At 65.7% G+C, this 16,596-nt stretch overlaps 3 protein-coding genes across 6 annotated transcripts; 1 reads left to right on the forward strand and 2 right to left on the reverse strand.

Annotated features, from left to right (window-relative positions):
• Nucleotides 1–651: 651 nt before the first annotated feature.
• GRWD1 (glutamate rich WD repeat containing 1) lies at nucleotides 652–6,681 on the reverse strand. Of its 2 annotated transcripts, none has more exons than XM_071801095.1 (7): nucleotides 6,470–6,681; nucleotides 5,741–5,858; nucleotides 4,871–5,039; nucleotides 4,082–4,346; nucleotides 3,391–3,530; nucleotides 2,485–2,679; nucleotides 652–1,014 (listed from the first exon to the last, which is right to left on the reverse strand). In XM_071801095.1, exons 1-7 carry the CDS (start codon nucleotides 6,657–6,659, stop codon nucleotides 703–705), a joined length of 1,389 nt encoding a protein of 462 aa, XP_071657196.1. In that variant the 5' UTR covers nucleotides 6,660–6,681; the 3' UTR covers nucleotides 652–702. The 2 variants fall into 2 exon arrangements, 1 of the variants encoding a protein (XP_071657196.1); XR_011736170.1 differs by having other exon boundaries at nucleotides 876–1,014; nucleotides 2,077–2,679.
• A 934-nt stretch (nucleotides 6,682–7,615) lies between these two features.
• On the reverse strand, nucleotides 7,616–10,131 carry LOC139826124 (lutropin subunit beta-like). 2 transcript variants are annotated; one of them, XM_071801087.1, is made up of 3 exons: nucleotides 10,095–10,131; nucleotides 9,367–9,693; nucleotides 7,616–7,852 (listed from the first exon to the last, which is right to left on the reverse strand). In XM_071801087.1, exons 1-3 carry the CDS (start codon nucleotides 10,107–10,109, stop codon nucleotides 7,616–7,618), a joined length of 579 nt encoding a protein of 192 aa, XP_071657188.1. In that variant the 5' UTR covers nucleotides 10,110–10,131. The 2 variants fall into 2 exon arrangements, with proteins under 2 accessions (XP_071657188.1, XP_071657187.1); XM_071801086.1 differs by lacking the exon at nucleotides 10,095–10,131 and having other exon boundaries at nucleotides 9,367–9,803.
• Nucleotides 10,132–10,989: 858 nt separating this feature from the next.
• LOC139826123 (uncharacterized) lies at nucleotides 10,990–15,877 on the forward strand. Of its 2 annotated transcripts, XM_071801085.1 has the most exons (6): nucleotides 10,992–11,811; nucleotides 11,869–12,216; nucleotides 14,000–14,068; nucleotides 14,477–14,531; nucleotides 15,682–15,718; nucleotides 15,800–15,877. In XM_071801085.1, exons 1-6 carry the CDS (start codon nucleotides 11,524–11,526, stop codon nucleotides 15,834–15,836), a joined length of 834 nt encoding a protein of 277 aa, XP_071657186.1. In that variant the 5' UTR covers nucleotides 10,992–11,523; the 3' UTR covers nucleotides 15,837–15,877. The 2 variants fall into 2 exon arrangements, with proteins under 2 accessions (XP_071657185.1, XP_071657186.1); XM_071801084.1 differs by having other exon boundaries at nucleotides 10,990–12,216.
• The last annotated feature ends 719 nt before the right edge of the window (nucleotides 15,878–16,596 follow it).

Here is a 16,596-nt window from a genome sequence, read left to right on the forward strand (position 1 = left end):
GGTTGCCCCAAATATATATTTTATATATATGGGTTTTATATATATATAACATTATATATAATATATATCTCTATATAATATTATATATGTATAATATATAAATTATATATATAGTTTTATTTCTCTATTTTACACCCATTTTTACATAAATATACATATTTATTAGTGGGGGGGGTCACACATTAACCCCCACACACACCCCTTTAACCCCCCCCCGGGGGTGCTCTCACCCCCCCCATCCGCCCCTCAAATCCCATTGGTTTGTCCCATCCCCCATTTCCCCCTCCCACCCCCCCCACTCCCCCCTCCCAATCCCATTGGTTCCTCCCACCCCCCACTCCCCCCATCCCAATCCCATTGGTACCTCCCACCCCCCCATTTCCCCCTCTTACCCCCCCACTCCCCCTCCCACTCCTATTGGTCCCTCCCACCCCCCATCCTCCCCCTCCCACCTCCCCACTCCCCCTCCCACTCCTATTGGTCTCTCCCACCCCCCCATTCCCCCTCCCAATCCCATTGGTTCCTCCCACCCCCCCATTCCCCCTTCCAATCCCATTGGTCCCTCCCCCTCCCACTCCCATTGGTCCCTCCCCTCTCTCCCACTCCCATTGGTCCCTCTCCCCCCATTGGTCCCTCCCCCCCATCCCCCGGCCCGCTCCATTCCCCTTTGAGGGGCGCGCTCCCCCCGCCCCCCTTGTTCCGTCAGACGCTGAGGGTGCGGAACGCGGCCACCCCGTGGCGGGAGGCGCTGAGCAGCACCCCCGGGCACTGCGGGTGCCAGCGCAGCTCCCGCACCTCCCGCTCCCCGTGGTGCAGGAACAGGAGCTGCGGGGGCAGCGCGGCCAGCGCGGGGTCCCCGCCCGGGTCCCCCCCCGGCTCCGGCTCCACCCCCAGGTCCCACTGCGACACCGCCGAGTCCTCGGCGGCCGCCAGGACCCCGCTGGCCCCCGGCAGCCACTGCAGGGCCGTGATGGGGCCCGAGTGCAGGCGGAAGGTGGCCACGCTCTGCCCGCTCTGCGGGGAAAGGAGGTAAAAGGGGGGGAAATTGAACGTTGGAGGGGAAATGGGGGGGAGACTGGGGGGGGTTGGGGGGTTTTGGAGGGGTTTTAGGGGGGTTTGGGGGGCTTTATGGGGTCTATGGGGGTCTATGGGGCTGTGGCGGCCATTGAGGGGCTGAGTGCAGCTTCGGTGTGGCCGCACTTGGGCTCCTTCTGAGGGGAAAATGGATCAAAATGATGTTAAAATAAAGATTAAAGGGTTCATTGGGGTGAATTGAAGTGTCTGAGGGGATTTTGGGGCATTTTAGAGGGCTTTTAGGGTGATTTTGGGGAGTCTATGTGGCTGTGGCAGCCATTAAAGGGCACAAGTGCTGCTGGAGTGGGGCTGCACTTTGGCTCCTTCTGAGGGGAAAATTGATAAAAATGACTTTAAAATAAAGATTAAAGGGTTAATTGGGGTGAATTAAAGTGTCTGAGGGGGTTGGGGGTGATTTTGGGGTGAATTTGGGGGGATTTTGAGGGGAAATTTGGGGTTTATGGGGGGTCTATGGGGCTGTGGCGGCCATTGAGGGGCTGAGTGCAGCTTCGGTGTGGCCGCACTTGGGCTCCTTCTGAGGGGAAAATGGATCAAAATGATGTTAAAATAAAGATTAAAGTGTCTATGGGTCACTCTGTGGGTCGCTATGGGTCAGTCTATGGGTCACTATGGGTCAGTCTATGGGTCACTCTATGGGTCACTATGGGTCAGTCTATGGGTCGCTATGGGTCAGTCTATGGGTCACTATGGGTCAGTCTATGGGTCATTCTGTGGGTCACTATGGGTCACTCTATGGGTCACTCTGTGGGCTGCTATGGGTCACTCTATGGGTCGCTATGGGTCAGTCTATGGGTCACTATGGGTCTGTCTATGGGTCAGTCTATGGGTCACTCTGTGGGTCACTATGGGTCAGTCTATGGCTCACTCTGTGGGTCGCTATGGGTCAGTCTATGGGTCACTGTATGGGTCACTGTATGTCTCTCTGTGTGTCTATGGGTCACTCTGTGGGTCACTCTATGGGTCAATCCGTGGGTCACTGACCCCAAACCTGCGCAGGTCCCACACGCGGATGGCGCCGTCGTCCCCCCCGCTGCCCAGGGCGGGGCCTGTGGGTCACTATGGGTCAATCTATGGGTCACTATGGGTCAATCTATGGGTCAATGTGTGGGTCACTGACCCCAAACCTGCGCAGGTCCCACACGCGGATGGCGCCGTCGTCCCCCCCGCTGCCCAGGGCGGGGTCTGTGGGTCACTATGGGTCAATCTATGGGTCACTATGGGTCAATCCATGGGTCAATCCGTGGGTCACTGACCCCAAACCTGCGCAGGTCCCACACGCGGATGGCGCCGTCGTCCCCCCCGCTTCCCAGGGCGGGGTCTGTGGGTCACTATGGGTCAATCTATGGGTCACTATGGGTCAATGTGTGGGTCAATCCGTGGGTCACTGACCCCAAACCTGCGCAGGTCCCACACGCGGATGGCGCCGTCGTCCCCCCCGCTGCCCAGGGCGGGGTCGCTGTGGCTCCAGCTCACGGCGTTGACGTCACCGTCGTGGGCGTGGCCAACGCGCAGCTGGGCGGGGCCGGGCGGGGCCCGCGTGTCCCAGAGGGAGAGGGCGGAGTCGCCCCCGCCCGAGCAGAACACCTGGAACACAGACCCACAGATTGACCCACAGATCCCCATAGACACCCACGTTGACCCATGGATTGACCCATAGTGACCCATAGTGACCCATAGTCACCCACACATTGACCCACACATTGACCCATAGGCACCCACACTGACCCATAGTGACCCCCACATTGACCCATAGGCACCCACACTGACCCATAGTGACCCCCACATTGACCCATAGGCACCCACACTGACCCATAGTGACTCCCACATTGACCCATAGACACCCACACTGACCCACACACTGACCCATAGACACCCATAGATACCCCCATTGACCCATAGACAGCCACAGACCCACACATTGACCCATAGACACCCACAGACCCAAACGTTGACCCATAGACCCACACACTGACCCACACTTCACCCCATAGACCCCCCCCAGCCCCACAAATCACCCCACAGACCCCCCCAGCCCCATAACTCACCCCATAGACCCCCCCCAGATTTCCCCATAACTCACCCCATAGCCCCCCCGGCCCCACAGATCCCCCCACAGATCACCCCATAGCCCCCCCGGCCCCACAGATCACCCCATAGATCCCCCCATAGCCCCCCCAGATTTCCCCATAACTCACCCCACAGACCCCCCAGCCCCCCAGATCCCCCCATAGCCCCCCCCAGCCCCACAACTCACCCCATAGACCCCCCCAGGTCCCCCCGCCCCCCGGCGCTCACGGGGCTCTCGCGGGGCGCCCACTGCAGCTCCTCCACCGCCGCCCCCAGCGCCGCCAGGGGGCGCTGCCCCACGGCCCAGCCCCCCCCGCGCGGCTCCCACAGGTGGACCCGCCCCTTGACGTCACCGCTCAGCAGCCGCCCTGCGCGGGAGGGGAGGGGCGGGCACCACGTGACGCCGCGCCCGCACTCAAAATGGCGCCCGCGCCCTCCCCTCCCACCCGGGGCTGCCCTCACCAAGATGGCGGCCGGACCGGAAGTGCGGCAGAAGCGCCCGGTGCCCACCCCCCAGGTACCTCCAGCACCCCTCCCCCACCCCAAAACCCCCCCAGGGACCCAACCCCCCCTAGGGACCCAAAACCCACCCAGGGACCCCCAAACCCCCCCCCCAGAGACCCCAACCCCCCCCCAGGGACCAAAACCCCCCCCAGGGACCCCAAACCCCCCCCCTAGGGACCCAACCCCCCCCATAGGGACCCAAAACCCCCCCAGGGACCCCAAAACCCCCCCAGGGACCCCAACCCCCCCCCTAGGGACCCAAACCCCCCCCCCATAGGGACCCCACCCCCCCCAACCCGCCCTCCCCAAGATGGCGCCGTCTCCATGGCAACCAGAGCGACGCTCCCCGCCCCCCCCGGAAGTTCCCTTTTCCCGCGCAAACCCCGCTCCCCCCGCCCCCCCCCCCCCCCCTCACCGGGCACAGTCGGCGACCAATCCAGAGCGAAGCCCTCGGTCATGTGACCCCGGAAGGTGCAGAGCTCGGGCAGCGCCCCCCCCGGGTCGCGCAGGAGGAGGCGCCGCCCCCCCCTCCCGCCTGAGCCTTCGGCGTCGTCATCGTCACCATCGGCCCCGCCCCCGGGCGGGTCCAGCGCGGCCACGGCCCCGCCCAGCGCCACCAGCTCCACCTGCCCCACCTCGGCCCACAGCGCGGCCACCGGGCCCGGGCCCAGCTCCGCCACCTGCGGACACGGGGAGGGGGGTCAGGGGGGGCGGGGGGACCGGGGGGACACGCGTGGGGGTCGGGGGGACCCGGGGGCTCTGCCGCTCGCTCCGTTTGGGCGCGAAAAGGGGACTTCCGGCGCGGGCTCCGCCCCACTTCCGGTTGGCGCGGCGAGGCGGCCATGTTGGTGAGGGGAAGCCCGGGCACCATAGCAACCGCGGTTGCCATAGCGACCTGGCGGCCATATTGGTGGGGTAGGCTCAGTTGCCATGGCAACCTGGCAGCCATATTGGTGAGGTCAAGCCTGGTTACCATGGCAACCTGGCAGCCATATTGGTGAGGTCCATCCTGGTTACCATGGCAACCTGGCAGCCATATTGGTGAGGTCAGGCCCAGTTGCCATAGCAACCACATTGATGAGGTCAAACCTCCATCCCCATAGCAACCCGGCGGCCATCTTGGTGGGGTCGCGTGGGGGGTTTTGGGGCGCAATGGGGGGGTTTGGGGCGCAATGGGGGGTTTGGGGCGCAATGGGGGGGTTACCCGGATGCGGTTGATGGCGCCGTAGTGCGGGGACATGGCCAGGAGCAGCTGGGGCCCCTCGTCCTCGTCCTCCTCGTCGTCATCGTCATCGTCATCGTCATCGCTGTCCCCCTCCTCCCCCCCCCGCCGCCGGAAACCCGTCAGGTTCTGCATCCGCATCACCAGCACCCTGGGGGGCACAGGATGGGGGGGGGGGGGGTGAGATTTGGGGGGGGGCACGGGGGTTGGGGAGGGGCCAAAGGGGGTGAACCATGGAGGGGGAGGGGGTGATGTTGGAGGGGGGGGGAACCAAAGGTTGGGGGTCAGGGGGGGTCTGGTGGGTGGGGGGGGGTCAGGGGGGTCTGGGGAGCTTAGGGGGGGCCAGGGGGGTTGGGGGGTCCCTGGGGGTTTGGGGGTTCAGGGGGGTTTGGGGGGTCCCTGTAGGGCAGGGGGGTCCCTGTGGGTTATGGGGGGTCAGGGGGAGCTAAGGGGGGCCAGGGGGGCTTGGGGGGTCCCCGTGGGTTATGGGGGGATCAGGGGGGTCCCTGTGGGTTTAGGGGGGATCAGGGGGTTCAGGGGGTGCCCCATGGGTTTTGGGGGGGGGTCATTGGGGTTTGGGGGGGTCAGAGGGGTTCAGGGGGTCCCTGTGGGTTATGGGGGGGGTCACAGGTATCCTATGGGTTTGGGGGGTCAGTGTGGGTTATGGGGGGTCCCTGTGGGTCAGGGGGGGTCAGGGGGTGTCCCATGGGTCTGGGGGTGTCCCATGGTTTTGGGGGGGTCCCTGTGGGTTATGGGGGAATCAGGGGGGTTCAGGGGGGTCCCTGTGGGTCTGGGGGGGTCGGGGGGGTTCAGGGGGTGCCCCGTGGGTCTGGGGGTCCCAGCGCCACCCACCGGTTGCTCCTGGCCGTGGGTCCCTGTGTCCCCGCGCACAGCGTCACCGAGAGCGGCAGCTGCTCCCTCCCCTCCCCCAGCGCGTCCCGCACCACGTCCAGGCTCAGGCAGGGGAGCCCTGCGGGCGGGGCCTCGTGGGACACGCCCCCTCCGAGGGCCACGCCCCTTCCCCAGACCCCACCCCCTCCCCTTGATCGGTGCCCCTCTTCCTGGCCCCGCCCCTTCCCAGTTTGACCCGCAGGCCCCTCCCCTTAACCACGCCCCCTCCCCTTGACCCCGCCCCCTTGACCTCACCCCCCCACCCTTGGCCCCGCCTCTTTCCCAGGCTCCACCCCCGCCCCCTTGATCCCACCCCCGACTCCACCCCCTCTTTTGACCCCACCCCTTCACTTATCCCCGCCCCTTTCCCTGGCTCCACGCCAATGCGCTTTGACCCCACCCTCTCCCTTAACCCCGCCCCTTCCCGTTTAACCCCGCCCTCTCCCTTAACCCCGCCCCTCCCTTAACCCCACCCTCTCCCTTAACCCCGCCCTCTCCCTTAACCCCGCCCTCTCCCTTAACCCCGCCCTCCCTTAACCCCGCCCTCTCCCTTAACCCCGCCCCTCCCTTAACCCCGCCCTCCTCCCCCCCCCCTTTCCCAGCTTCCCCCCTTCCCCGTTTGATCCCATAGCGCAGCCCCCGGCCCCCTCCCCCTCCCCCCGCGGCCCCGCCCCGCGGCCCCGCCCGTACCGGTCCCCGCGCGGTGGTACATGACGTAGGCCTCCTCGTCCATCACCAGCTCCTCGTCCGGGCCGAGCGGCGGCGCCAGCCCGGGGACGTAAACCCGCGGGGACCCCCCCGGGGACCCCCCCGCCGCCTCCCCCCGCCGCCGGGGCCTCCGCCGCCGCCGCTCGCACCCGCGGCCCCTCCGCGCCGCCATCGTGCGCCCCGCCGCCGCTTCCGGTGCAGGCCCCGCCCCGCTTCCGGTCAGCGAGCGCCCGCGGCCACGCCCCCCTCCCGCCCCCGTTGCCATGGAGACTCCGCCCCCCCACCTTTTCCCGCCCCTTGTAATGGTGACTCCGCCCCCCCGCCTTTTCCCGCCCCCGTTCCCATGGAGGCCCCGCCCCCGTTCCCATGGCGACGCCGCCGCCACGTTGGGGGGGGCACCTTGGGCGTCATGAAACCCCCGAAGCCTGAGAGCCCCAAGTTGTGGTTCCCCACGTTTTGGGGTCCCCAAAATTGAGGGTCCCCAAGTTTTTGGTCCCCAAGACCTGGATCTTCAATTATTGGGCTCCCCAAGTCTTGGGGTCCCCAAAGTTGAGGGTCCCCAAGGTTGATGTCCCCAAGTTTCGGGGTCCCCAAGACCTGGATCTTCAATTATTGGGCTCCCCAATTCTTGGGGTCCCCAAGGTTGAGGGTCCCCACGTTATGATCCCCAAGTCTTGGGCTCCCCAAGGTTGCTCATCCATGACTTGGGTGTCCCCAAGGTTGATGTCCCCAAGTCTTGGGGTCCCCAAAGTTGAGGGTCCCCAAGGTTGATGTCCCAAAGATTTGGGGTCCCCAAGGTTGATGTCCCCAAGTTTTGGGGTCCCGAAGACCTGGATCTTCAATTATTGGGCTCCCCAAGTCTTGGGGTCCCCAACATTGAGGGTCCCCAAGGTTGAGGGTTCCCACATTTTGGGGTCCCCAACGTTGAGGGTCCCCAAGTTATGATCCCCAAGTCTTGGGCTCCCCAAGGTTGCTCATCCAAGACTTGTTGGGTGTCCCCATGTTGGGTGTCCCCACATTTCGGGGTCCCAGGCCCATTCCCCCAGCTCCCCATGTTTCAGGGCGACCCCCCAGCCCACGCTGAGTGTCGGGGTGACCCCCATGGCCTCTGTCACATTTCGGGTGCGTTTATTGCCCCCCGACCCCCGCCGCGGCCCCGCAGAAGGCCGGGCCCAGCCCGCGCACGGCGCAGTCGGCGGCCGCCATGGGGCAGGGCCCGCAGCGGCACCCGGTGGCCACCGGCACGGCCACCGCGGGGTCCACGCCCGGGGGGCAGCCCCCCAGCAGCCGCCGCTCGTAGCGCACCCCCCCGTACACGCAGGCGATCTGCGCGGGCCGCCCCAGCGCGCCGCGGTACACGGGGTCCTGCGGAGGGACCCCGGAGTGCCCCGGGGGCCACAGTGGAGACCACGGAGCCCATGGAGCCCAACAGACCCCCATAGACCCCATGGACCCCCATAGACCCCAACAGAACCCAATAGAATCCAATAGACCCCCATAGACCCCATGGACCCCCATAGACCCCAATAGACCCCAATAGAATCCAATAGACCCCCATAGACCCCATGGACCCCAATAGACCCCAACAAAACCCAATAGACCCCCATAGACCCCATGGACCCCAATAGACCCCAATAGACCCCAACAAAACCCAATAGACTCCATTAGACCCCAATAGAACCCAATAGACCCCATGGACCCCATTGACCCCAATAGACCCCATGGACCCCAATAGACCCCAATAGACCCCATGGACCCCAATAGACCCCAATAGACCCCAATAGACCCCATGGACCCCAATAGACCCCAATAGACCCCAATAGACCCCATGGACCCCAATAGACCCCAATAGACCCCATGGACCCCAATAGACCCCAATAGACCCCAATAGACCCCAATAGACCCCAATAGACCCCATGGACCCCAATAGACCCCAATAGACCCCATGGACCCCATTGACCCCAATAGAACCCAACAGACCCCAATAGACCCCAATAGACCCCATGGACCCCAATAGACCCCAATAGACCCCAATAGACCCCAATAGACCCCATGGACCCCAATAGACCCCAATAGACCCCAATAGACCCCATGGACCCCAATAGACCCCCAATGCCCCCAATGTCCCCAATGCCCCCATCACCACCATTGCCCCCAATGTCCCCATTGCCCCCATTGTCCCCAATGCTCCCAATGTCCCCATCACCCCCAATGCCCCCAATGCCCCCAGTGTCCCCAATGTCCCCATCACCCCTTGCCCCCAGTGCCCCCATTGCCCCCATTGCCCCCAATGTCCCCATCACCACCAATGCCCCCAATGCCCCAATGTCCCCATTGTCCCCATTGCCCCCATTGCCCCCATCACCCCCAATGCCCCCATTGCCCCCATTGTCCCCAATGCTCCCAATGTCCCCATCACCCCCAATGCCCCCAATGCCCCCATTGTCCCCAATGTCCCCAACGTCCCCATCACCCCTTGCCCCCAATGCCCCAATGTCCCCATTGCCCCCATTGCCCCCATCACCCCCAATGCCCCCAATGCCCCCATTGTCCCCAATGTCCCCATCACCCCCAATGCCCCCATTGCCCCCAATGCCCCCATTGCCCCCAATGCCCCCATTGCCCCCATCGTCCCCATCACCCCCAATGCCCCCAATGCCCCCATTGCCCCCATTGCCCCCATCACCCCCATTGCCCCCATCACCCCCATTGTCCCCATCACCCCCAATGCCCCAATGTCCCCAATGCCCCCATTGCCCCCATTGCCCCCAATGTCCCCATCACCCCCATTGTCCCCATCACCCCCAATGTCCCCATTGCCCCCATTGCCCCCCATGTCCCCAATGTCCCCATTGTCCCCATTGTCCCCCCGTCCTCACCCGTGTCCGGCAGAACCCGGCGCACGCCGTGGTCGTCACCGCGCGGCACTGGGGACATTCGTCCTTCTCCAGGGCCACGGTCACGTTCACGGGGCCGCACGGGGGGCGCCCGCCGCCCCACACATCCATGGGGCCGCCCCACACATCCATGGGGCGCCCCACATCCATGGGGCGCCCCACATCCATGGGGCCGCCCCCCACATCTATGGGGCGCCCCACATCCATGGGGCCACCCCCCGCGTCTATGGGGCTGCCCCACACATCTGTGGGGCGCCCCACGGCGCGGGGCGTCCCCAGGGTCCCCAGCAGCGTCACCAGCGCCAGCGCCTGCGGAATAGGGGGCAGCCCCATAGTTGGGGGGCCCCGTGGCCTCCCAGCCCCATAGATGCCCCCTGAGACCCCTCTGACCCACATTTGGGGGTCCCTATTGTTCCCCCAGCCCCATATCTGCCCCACATTTGGGGGTCTCCATGTCCCCCACCCCCAGCCCCACATTTGGGGGTCCCTATTACCCCCCCCCAGCCCCACATCTGCCCCATATTTAGGGGTCTCTATAACCTCCCCCAGCCCCATATCTGCCCCACATTTGGGGGTCCCCATGTGTCCCCCCAGCCCCACATCTGCCCCACATTTGGGGGTCCCCATGTCCCCCCCCAGCCCCACATTTGGGGGTCCCCATGTCCCCCCCAGCCCCACATCTGCCCCACATTTGGGGTCCCCCCCCTCACCTGCGCTCCCCCCATCGCGCGCGGGTCCCTGGGCCCGTCCCCCCCTTTATCCCCCTCCCCCACCCCCGCTCCCCCCTCCCCCCAAGGCCTCGGGGGGGACCCAGGCGTCCGAGGGACCCAGGCGTCCGGGTCCCCCCCTCCCCCCCCCGCCAGGTCCTTGGCGCCCCCGCGTGTCCCTGAGCCCGAACTCCTGGGTTCCCGAGGGGGGGGGGGGAGGGGCTCAGCTCCTCCCCCCTCCCCCTCCCCCCCCGCACAGGGACCCAGGCGTCCGGGTGACCCACACCCCTCCCCCCCCCACATCTATTTATAGGGGGGTGGGGGAGGGGCGGCCATTTATAGCGAGGGGGGGAGGGGGAGCAGATTCTGCCCCCCCCTCCCCCCACCCCATTGTTGTGGGGCTGCCCCACAAGTGTGGGGGAGGGGAGATTTGGAAGTGGACCCAGGCATCCGGGGGGCCTCGGGTCTACTTATGGGGGATGGGAGACCCCCATTGATGGGGGTGGGGAAGGGACCCAGGCGTCCGGGTGGCCTTGGGTCCATTTATAGGGGGATGGGAGACCCCCATTGAGGGGGGAGGGGAAGGGACCCAGGCGTCCGGGGGGGCCCTCCCAGTGGACCCAGGCGTCTGGGGGGGGCCCTTCCCAAGGGACCCAGGCGTCCGGGTGGCCTTGGGTCCATTTATGGGGAATGGGGAGACCCCCATAGAGGGGGGTGGGGAAGGGACCCAGGCGTCCGGGGGGGCCCTTCAAAGTGGACCCAGGCGTCCGGGGGGGCCTTGGGTCCATTTATGGGGGATGGGGAGACCCCCATAGAGGGGGGTGGGTGAGGGACCCAGGCGTCCGGGGGACCTTGGGTCCATTTATAGGGGGATGGGAGACCCCCATTGAAGGGGGAGGGGAAGGGACCCAGGCGTCCGGGCGGCTTTCCCAGTGGACCCAGGCGTCCGGGGGGGGCCCTTCCCAAGGGACCCAGGCGTCCGGGGCCGCCCAGCCCCCCGTGTCTATTTGTGGGGCGCAGCTGCCGCCGTCGCTCGGCGCCGCCGCCATGGCCGCTCGGTGGGGCCCGATCCTGGGGCTGCTGCTGCTGCTGGGGGGGGCGCGGGGGGACCCCCCCGGTCCCCACGGCAACGGGGACCCCCCCCCGTGTCTCCATGGCAACGGGGACCCCCCCCGATGTCCCCATGGCGACGGCCTCGAGCTGCCCCCGGGGGGGGGAGGGGAGGCGGGGGAGGGGGGAGGGGGGGGTGGGGGGGCCCCCCGGCAGCTTCTTCATCAGCAGCAGCACCGGGGGGACCCCCAGCGTCACCACGGCAACGGGGACCCCCTGGATCAGCATCATCATCATCACCATGGCAACGGGGACCCCCAAGGTCACCATGGTGATGGGGACCCCCTAGATCATCACCATCATCATCATCATCATCATCACTATGGTGATGGGGACCCCCAGGATCATCATCATCATCATCATCATGGGGACCCCCAGGATCATCACCATGGCAACGGGGACCCCCAAGGTCACCACGGCAACGGGGACCCCCTGGATCATCACCATGGCAATGGGGACCCCCAAGGTCACCATGGTGATGGGGACCCCCTGGATCACCATCATCATCATCATCATCATCATCACTATGGCGATGGGGACCCCCAGGCTCATCATCATCATCACCATGGGGACCCCCTGGATCATCACCATGGCAACGGGGACCCCCAAGGTCACCATGGCGATGGGGACCCCCAGGATCATCACCATGGCAACGGGGACCCCCAAGGTCACCATGGCAACGGGGACCCCCAGGATCATCATCATCATCATCACTATGGCGATGGGGACCCCCAGGATCATCATCATCATCATCACTATGGCGATGGGGACCCCCAGGATCATCAGCATCATCACCACCATCCCCATGGGGACCCCCAGGACCGTCACCAGCACCATCGCCATCGTCACCACGGGGACGGGGACCCCCCCGATGACGCTGACGACGGCGACACCGAGGCCGAAGGTCGCCCCCCGCGTCCCCACGGCGACCAAGGGCGTCCCCATGGCGACCCCCCCGGCTCCGAGGAGGAGGAGGAGGGGGGGGAGGGGGACGGGGACAGCTCGGAGGAGGAAGGTGAGGGACGGGGACCCAGGCGTCCGGGAGCGGGGACCCAGGCATCCGGGGTGGGGGGACCCAGGCGTCCATAAGGGGACCCAGGAATACAGTGAGGGGACCCAGGCGTCCGGGGAAGGGGGACCCAGGTGTCTCTAAGGGGACCCAGGCGTCCGGGCAGGGGACCCAGGCGTCCGGGGTGGGGGGACCTGGGTGTCCATAAGGGGACCCAGGCGTCCGGGGTGGGGGGACCCAGGCATCCGGGGTGGGGGGACCCAGGTGTCCATAAGGGGACCCAGGCGTCCGGGGTGAAGGGACCCAGGCGTCCGGGGTGAAGGGACCCAGGCGTCCGGGGTGGGGGGACCCAGGCGTCCGGGGTGAAGGGACCCAGGCGTCCATAAGGGGACCCAGGCGTCCGGGGTGGGGGGACCCAGGCATCCAGGGTGGGGGGACCCAGGTGTCCGGGGTGGGGGGACCCAGGCGTCCGGGCTGAAGGGACCCAGGCGTCCGGGGTGGGGGGACCCAGGCGTCCGGGGTGAAGGGACCCAGGCGTCCGGGGTGAAGGGACCCAGGCGTCCGGGAACAGGGACCCAGGCGTCCGGGGTGAAGGGACCCAGGCGTCCGGGAACAGGGGACCCAGGCGTCCGGGGTGAAGGGACCCAGGCGTTCGGGGTGAAGGGACCCAGGCGTCCGGGAACAGGGACCCAGGCGTCCGGGGTGAAGGGACCCAGGCGTCCGGGCGCCCGGTTGCAGGGAGCGAGGAGGAGGAGGAGGAGGAGGAGGAGGAGGGGGCGGAGGCCGAAGGGCGGTACCGGCCGGGGTCCGTCTGCCGCTACTGCAGCCTCTGCGGGGTACGGACAGACACACGGACACGGACACACGGACACGGACACACGGACACGGGGACACGGACGCGGGGACACGGACACGGGGATGGGGGGACAGGGGGACACACGGACATGGGGACAGGGGGACAGGGGGACAGGGGGGGACAGGGGGACATGGGGACGGGGGGACAGGGGGACACACGGACATGGGGGGACATGGGGACATGGACATGGGGACATGGGGACACACGGACACGGGGACGGGGGGACACATGGGGACATGGGGGGACATGGGGGGACACATGGGGACATGGGGACAGGGGGATATGGGACATGGGGACACGGGGACACAAGGACATAGGGACGGGGGATCATGGGGACAGGGGGACACACGGACACGGGGATGGGGGGACAGGGGGACAGGGGGACATGGGGGGACATGGGGACACATGGGGACATGGGGACGTGGGGGATATGGGGGGACATGGGGGTATGGGGGGATATGGGGGATATGGGGGGACATGGGGGGATATGGGGGATATGGGGGGACATGGGGGGACATGGGGGGACATGGGGGGATATGGGGGGACATGGGGGGATATGGGGGATATGGGGGATATGGGGGGACATGGGGGATATGGGGGATATGGGGGATATGGGGGATATGGGGGGACATGGGGGACATGGGGGATATGGGGGATATGGGGGATATGGGGGGATATGGGGGGATATGGGGGATATGGGGGGATATGGGGGATATGGGGGATATGGGGGATATGGGGGATATGGGGGGATATGGGGGATATGGGGGATATGGGGGGATATGGGGGGATATGGGGGATATGGGGGATATGGGGGATATGGGGGGATATGGGGGATATGGGGGGATATGGGGGGCTATGGGGGGACCCGGGGGCAGCTGGGGCCCCAGCGCTGTCCCTGCCCCTCCCCCAGCGCTGTCCCTGCCCCTCCCCCAGCGCTGCCGCTCCTGCCCCCGCTGCCCCTGCACCCCGAGGGAGCCCGGGGAGCCCTGCGGCCCCTGCCAGGTGACCCCTGACCCCTGACCCCTGACCCCGCCACCCTGTCACCCCTCTGTGACCCCTCTGTGACCCTGTGACCTCACTGTGACCCCATGACCCTGTGACCTCTCTGTGACCCCATGACCTCACTGTGACCCCATGACCCCACTGTGACCCCGTGACCCCACTGTCAGCCTGTGACCCCTCTGTGACCCCATGACCTCCCTGTGACCCTGTGACCCCATCACCTCATTGTGACCCCCTGTGACCCTGTGACCTCCTGTGACCCTGTGACCCCCTGTGACCCCGTGACCCTTCTGTGACCCTGTGACCTCCTGTGACCCCGTGACCCTCCTGTGACCCCCTGTGACCCCATGACCCTCCTGTGACCCCTTGGTGACCCCGTGACCCCTCGCTGACCCCATGTCCCCCCAGGGCTGCCAGTTCTGCTACCTCTGTCCCCTCCTGTGTGACACGGCCTGCCGGCCCGGTGAGACCCACGGACTGACCCATAGAGACCCATAGATGGACCCATAGACACCCCATAGACACCCATAGACACCCATAGAGACCCATAGATTGACCCATAGACACCCATAGAGACCCATAGAGACCCATAGAGACCCATAGATTGACCCATAGACACCCATAGAGACCCATAGAGACCCATAGATTGACCCATAGACACCCATAGAGACCCATAGAGACCCATAGAGACCCATAGATTGACCCATAGACACCCATAGAGACCCATAGAGACCCCATAACACCCCATAGAGCTCCATAGACCCCCCATAGGCCCCTATAGACCCCCCGTACACCCCCATAACCCCCCACAGACTCCCAAAACTCCCATAGACCCCATAGACCCCCCCATAGACCCCCATAGACCCCCCCAAAACCCCCATAGATCCCACCATAGACCCCTCATAGACCCCCCCATAGATCCCTATAGACCCCCATAGACCCCCCAACCCCCTTTTCACCCCATAGACCCCCCATAGACCCCCATAGATCCTCCCAAAACTCCCATAGACCCCCATAGACCTCCCCATAGACCCCCATAGAGTCCCCCATAGACCCCATAGATCCCCCCAAAACCCCCATAGAGCCCCATAGACCTCCCCATAGACCCCAAAACCCCCCATAGACCTCCCCATAGACCCCCCCATAACCCCCATAGATCCCCCCATAGACCCCCCCATAGATCCCTATAGACCCCCAAAGACCCCCATAAACCCCCATAGATCCCCCCAAAACTCCCATAGACCCCCATAGACCTCCCCATAGACCCCATAGACCCCCCAAAACCCCCCATAGATCCCCCCATAGACCCTATAGACCCCCCATAGATCCCTATAGACCCCCATAGGCCCCCCATAGACCCCCATAGACCCCCCCATAGACCCCATAGATCCCCCCAAAACCCCCATAGACCCCCATAACCCCCATAGACCCCCCCATAGACCCCATAGCCCCCCATAGATCCCCCCAAAACCCCCATAGATCCCCCATAGACCCCCCCCATAGACCCCCACAGACCTCCCCATAGACCCCCCCATAACCCCCATAGACCCCCATGGGGGGGGGGCCCAGCCCCCCAGGACCCCCCCAAACCCCCCAACCCCCCCATTTTTCAGGCGGCCTCGTGGACGAGCTCTCGGGGGCTTTGCTGCAGTAAGTGCCCCCCCCCCCAAATTCGGGGTCCCCCCCCCTTTCTGTGACCCCCCCGTTTCACCCCCTCCCCTCCCCCCCCAGGTCTCTCTCCAGTTTCTTCGAGGCTCCGGAGCCCTGAAATTTGGGGGGGATGGGGGGCCCCCCCCCTTTGGCTGCCCCTCCCCCCCCTTTGGCTGCCCCTCCCCCCCCCTTTTGCTACCCCCCCCCCCCCCCCCAATTTATCTGGAAATAAAAGGCCTGAAATGTTTGGGGGGGGTTAATTGGGGGGGGATTAATTAGGAGGTAATTAGGGGGGTAATTAAGGGGTTAATTGGGGTCAGTTTGGACCCCCCCCCCACCAAAATAAGGACCCAGGCGTCCGGGTAGACCCCACCCCCACCCCCCCCCCCCCCCAAACAAGGGACCCAGGCGTTCGGGGACCCCCATTCACATCAATGGGGGACCCAGGCGTCCGGGTAGAACCCCTCCCCCCCCCCAAAAAAGGGACCCAGGAGTTCGGGCACCCCCCCCCCCCCCCCCCAAAAAAGGGACCCAGGAGTTCGGGCACCCCCATTCACATCAATGGGGGACCCAGGCGTTCGGGGACCCCCATTCATATCAATGGGGGACCCAGGCATCCGGGTAGAACCCCTCCCCCCCCCTCCCCCCCCAAAAGGGACCCAGGAGTTCGGGCACCCCCCCACCCCCCACCCCCCAAAAAGGGACCCAGGCGTCCGGGCGCAGACGGACAGACGGACACGGGCTCCTTCTCATTCACTTTTATCCTTAAAGGAATCGGGGGGGGAGGTTTTGGGGGGTCCGGGGGGTTTTGGGGGGGGCGGGGGGGGCCCGGCTATGGGGGGGGCCCTGGGGGGAGGGGATGGGGGAGGGGCCGGACG

The sequence above is a fragment of the Patagioenas fasciata genome, chromosome 35, assembly GCF_037038585.1.
Source record: "Patagioenas fasciata isolate bPatFas1 chromosome 35, bPatFas1.hap1, whole genome shotgun sequence".
NCBI classification, from domain to species: Eukaryota; Metazoa; Chordata; class Aves; order Columbiformes; family Columbidae; genus Patagioenas; species Patagioenas fasciata.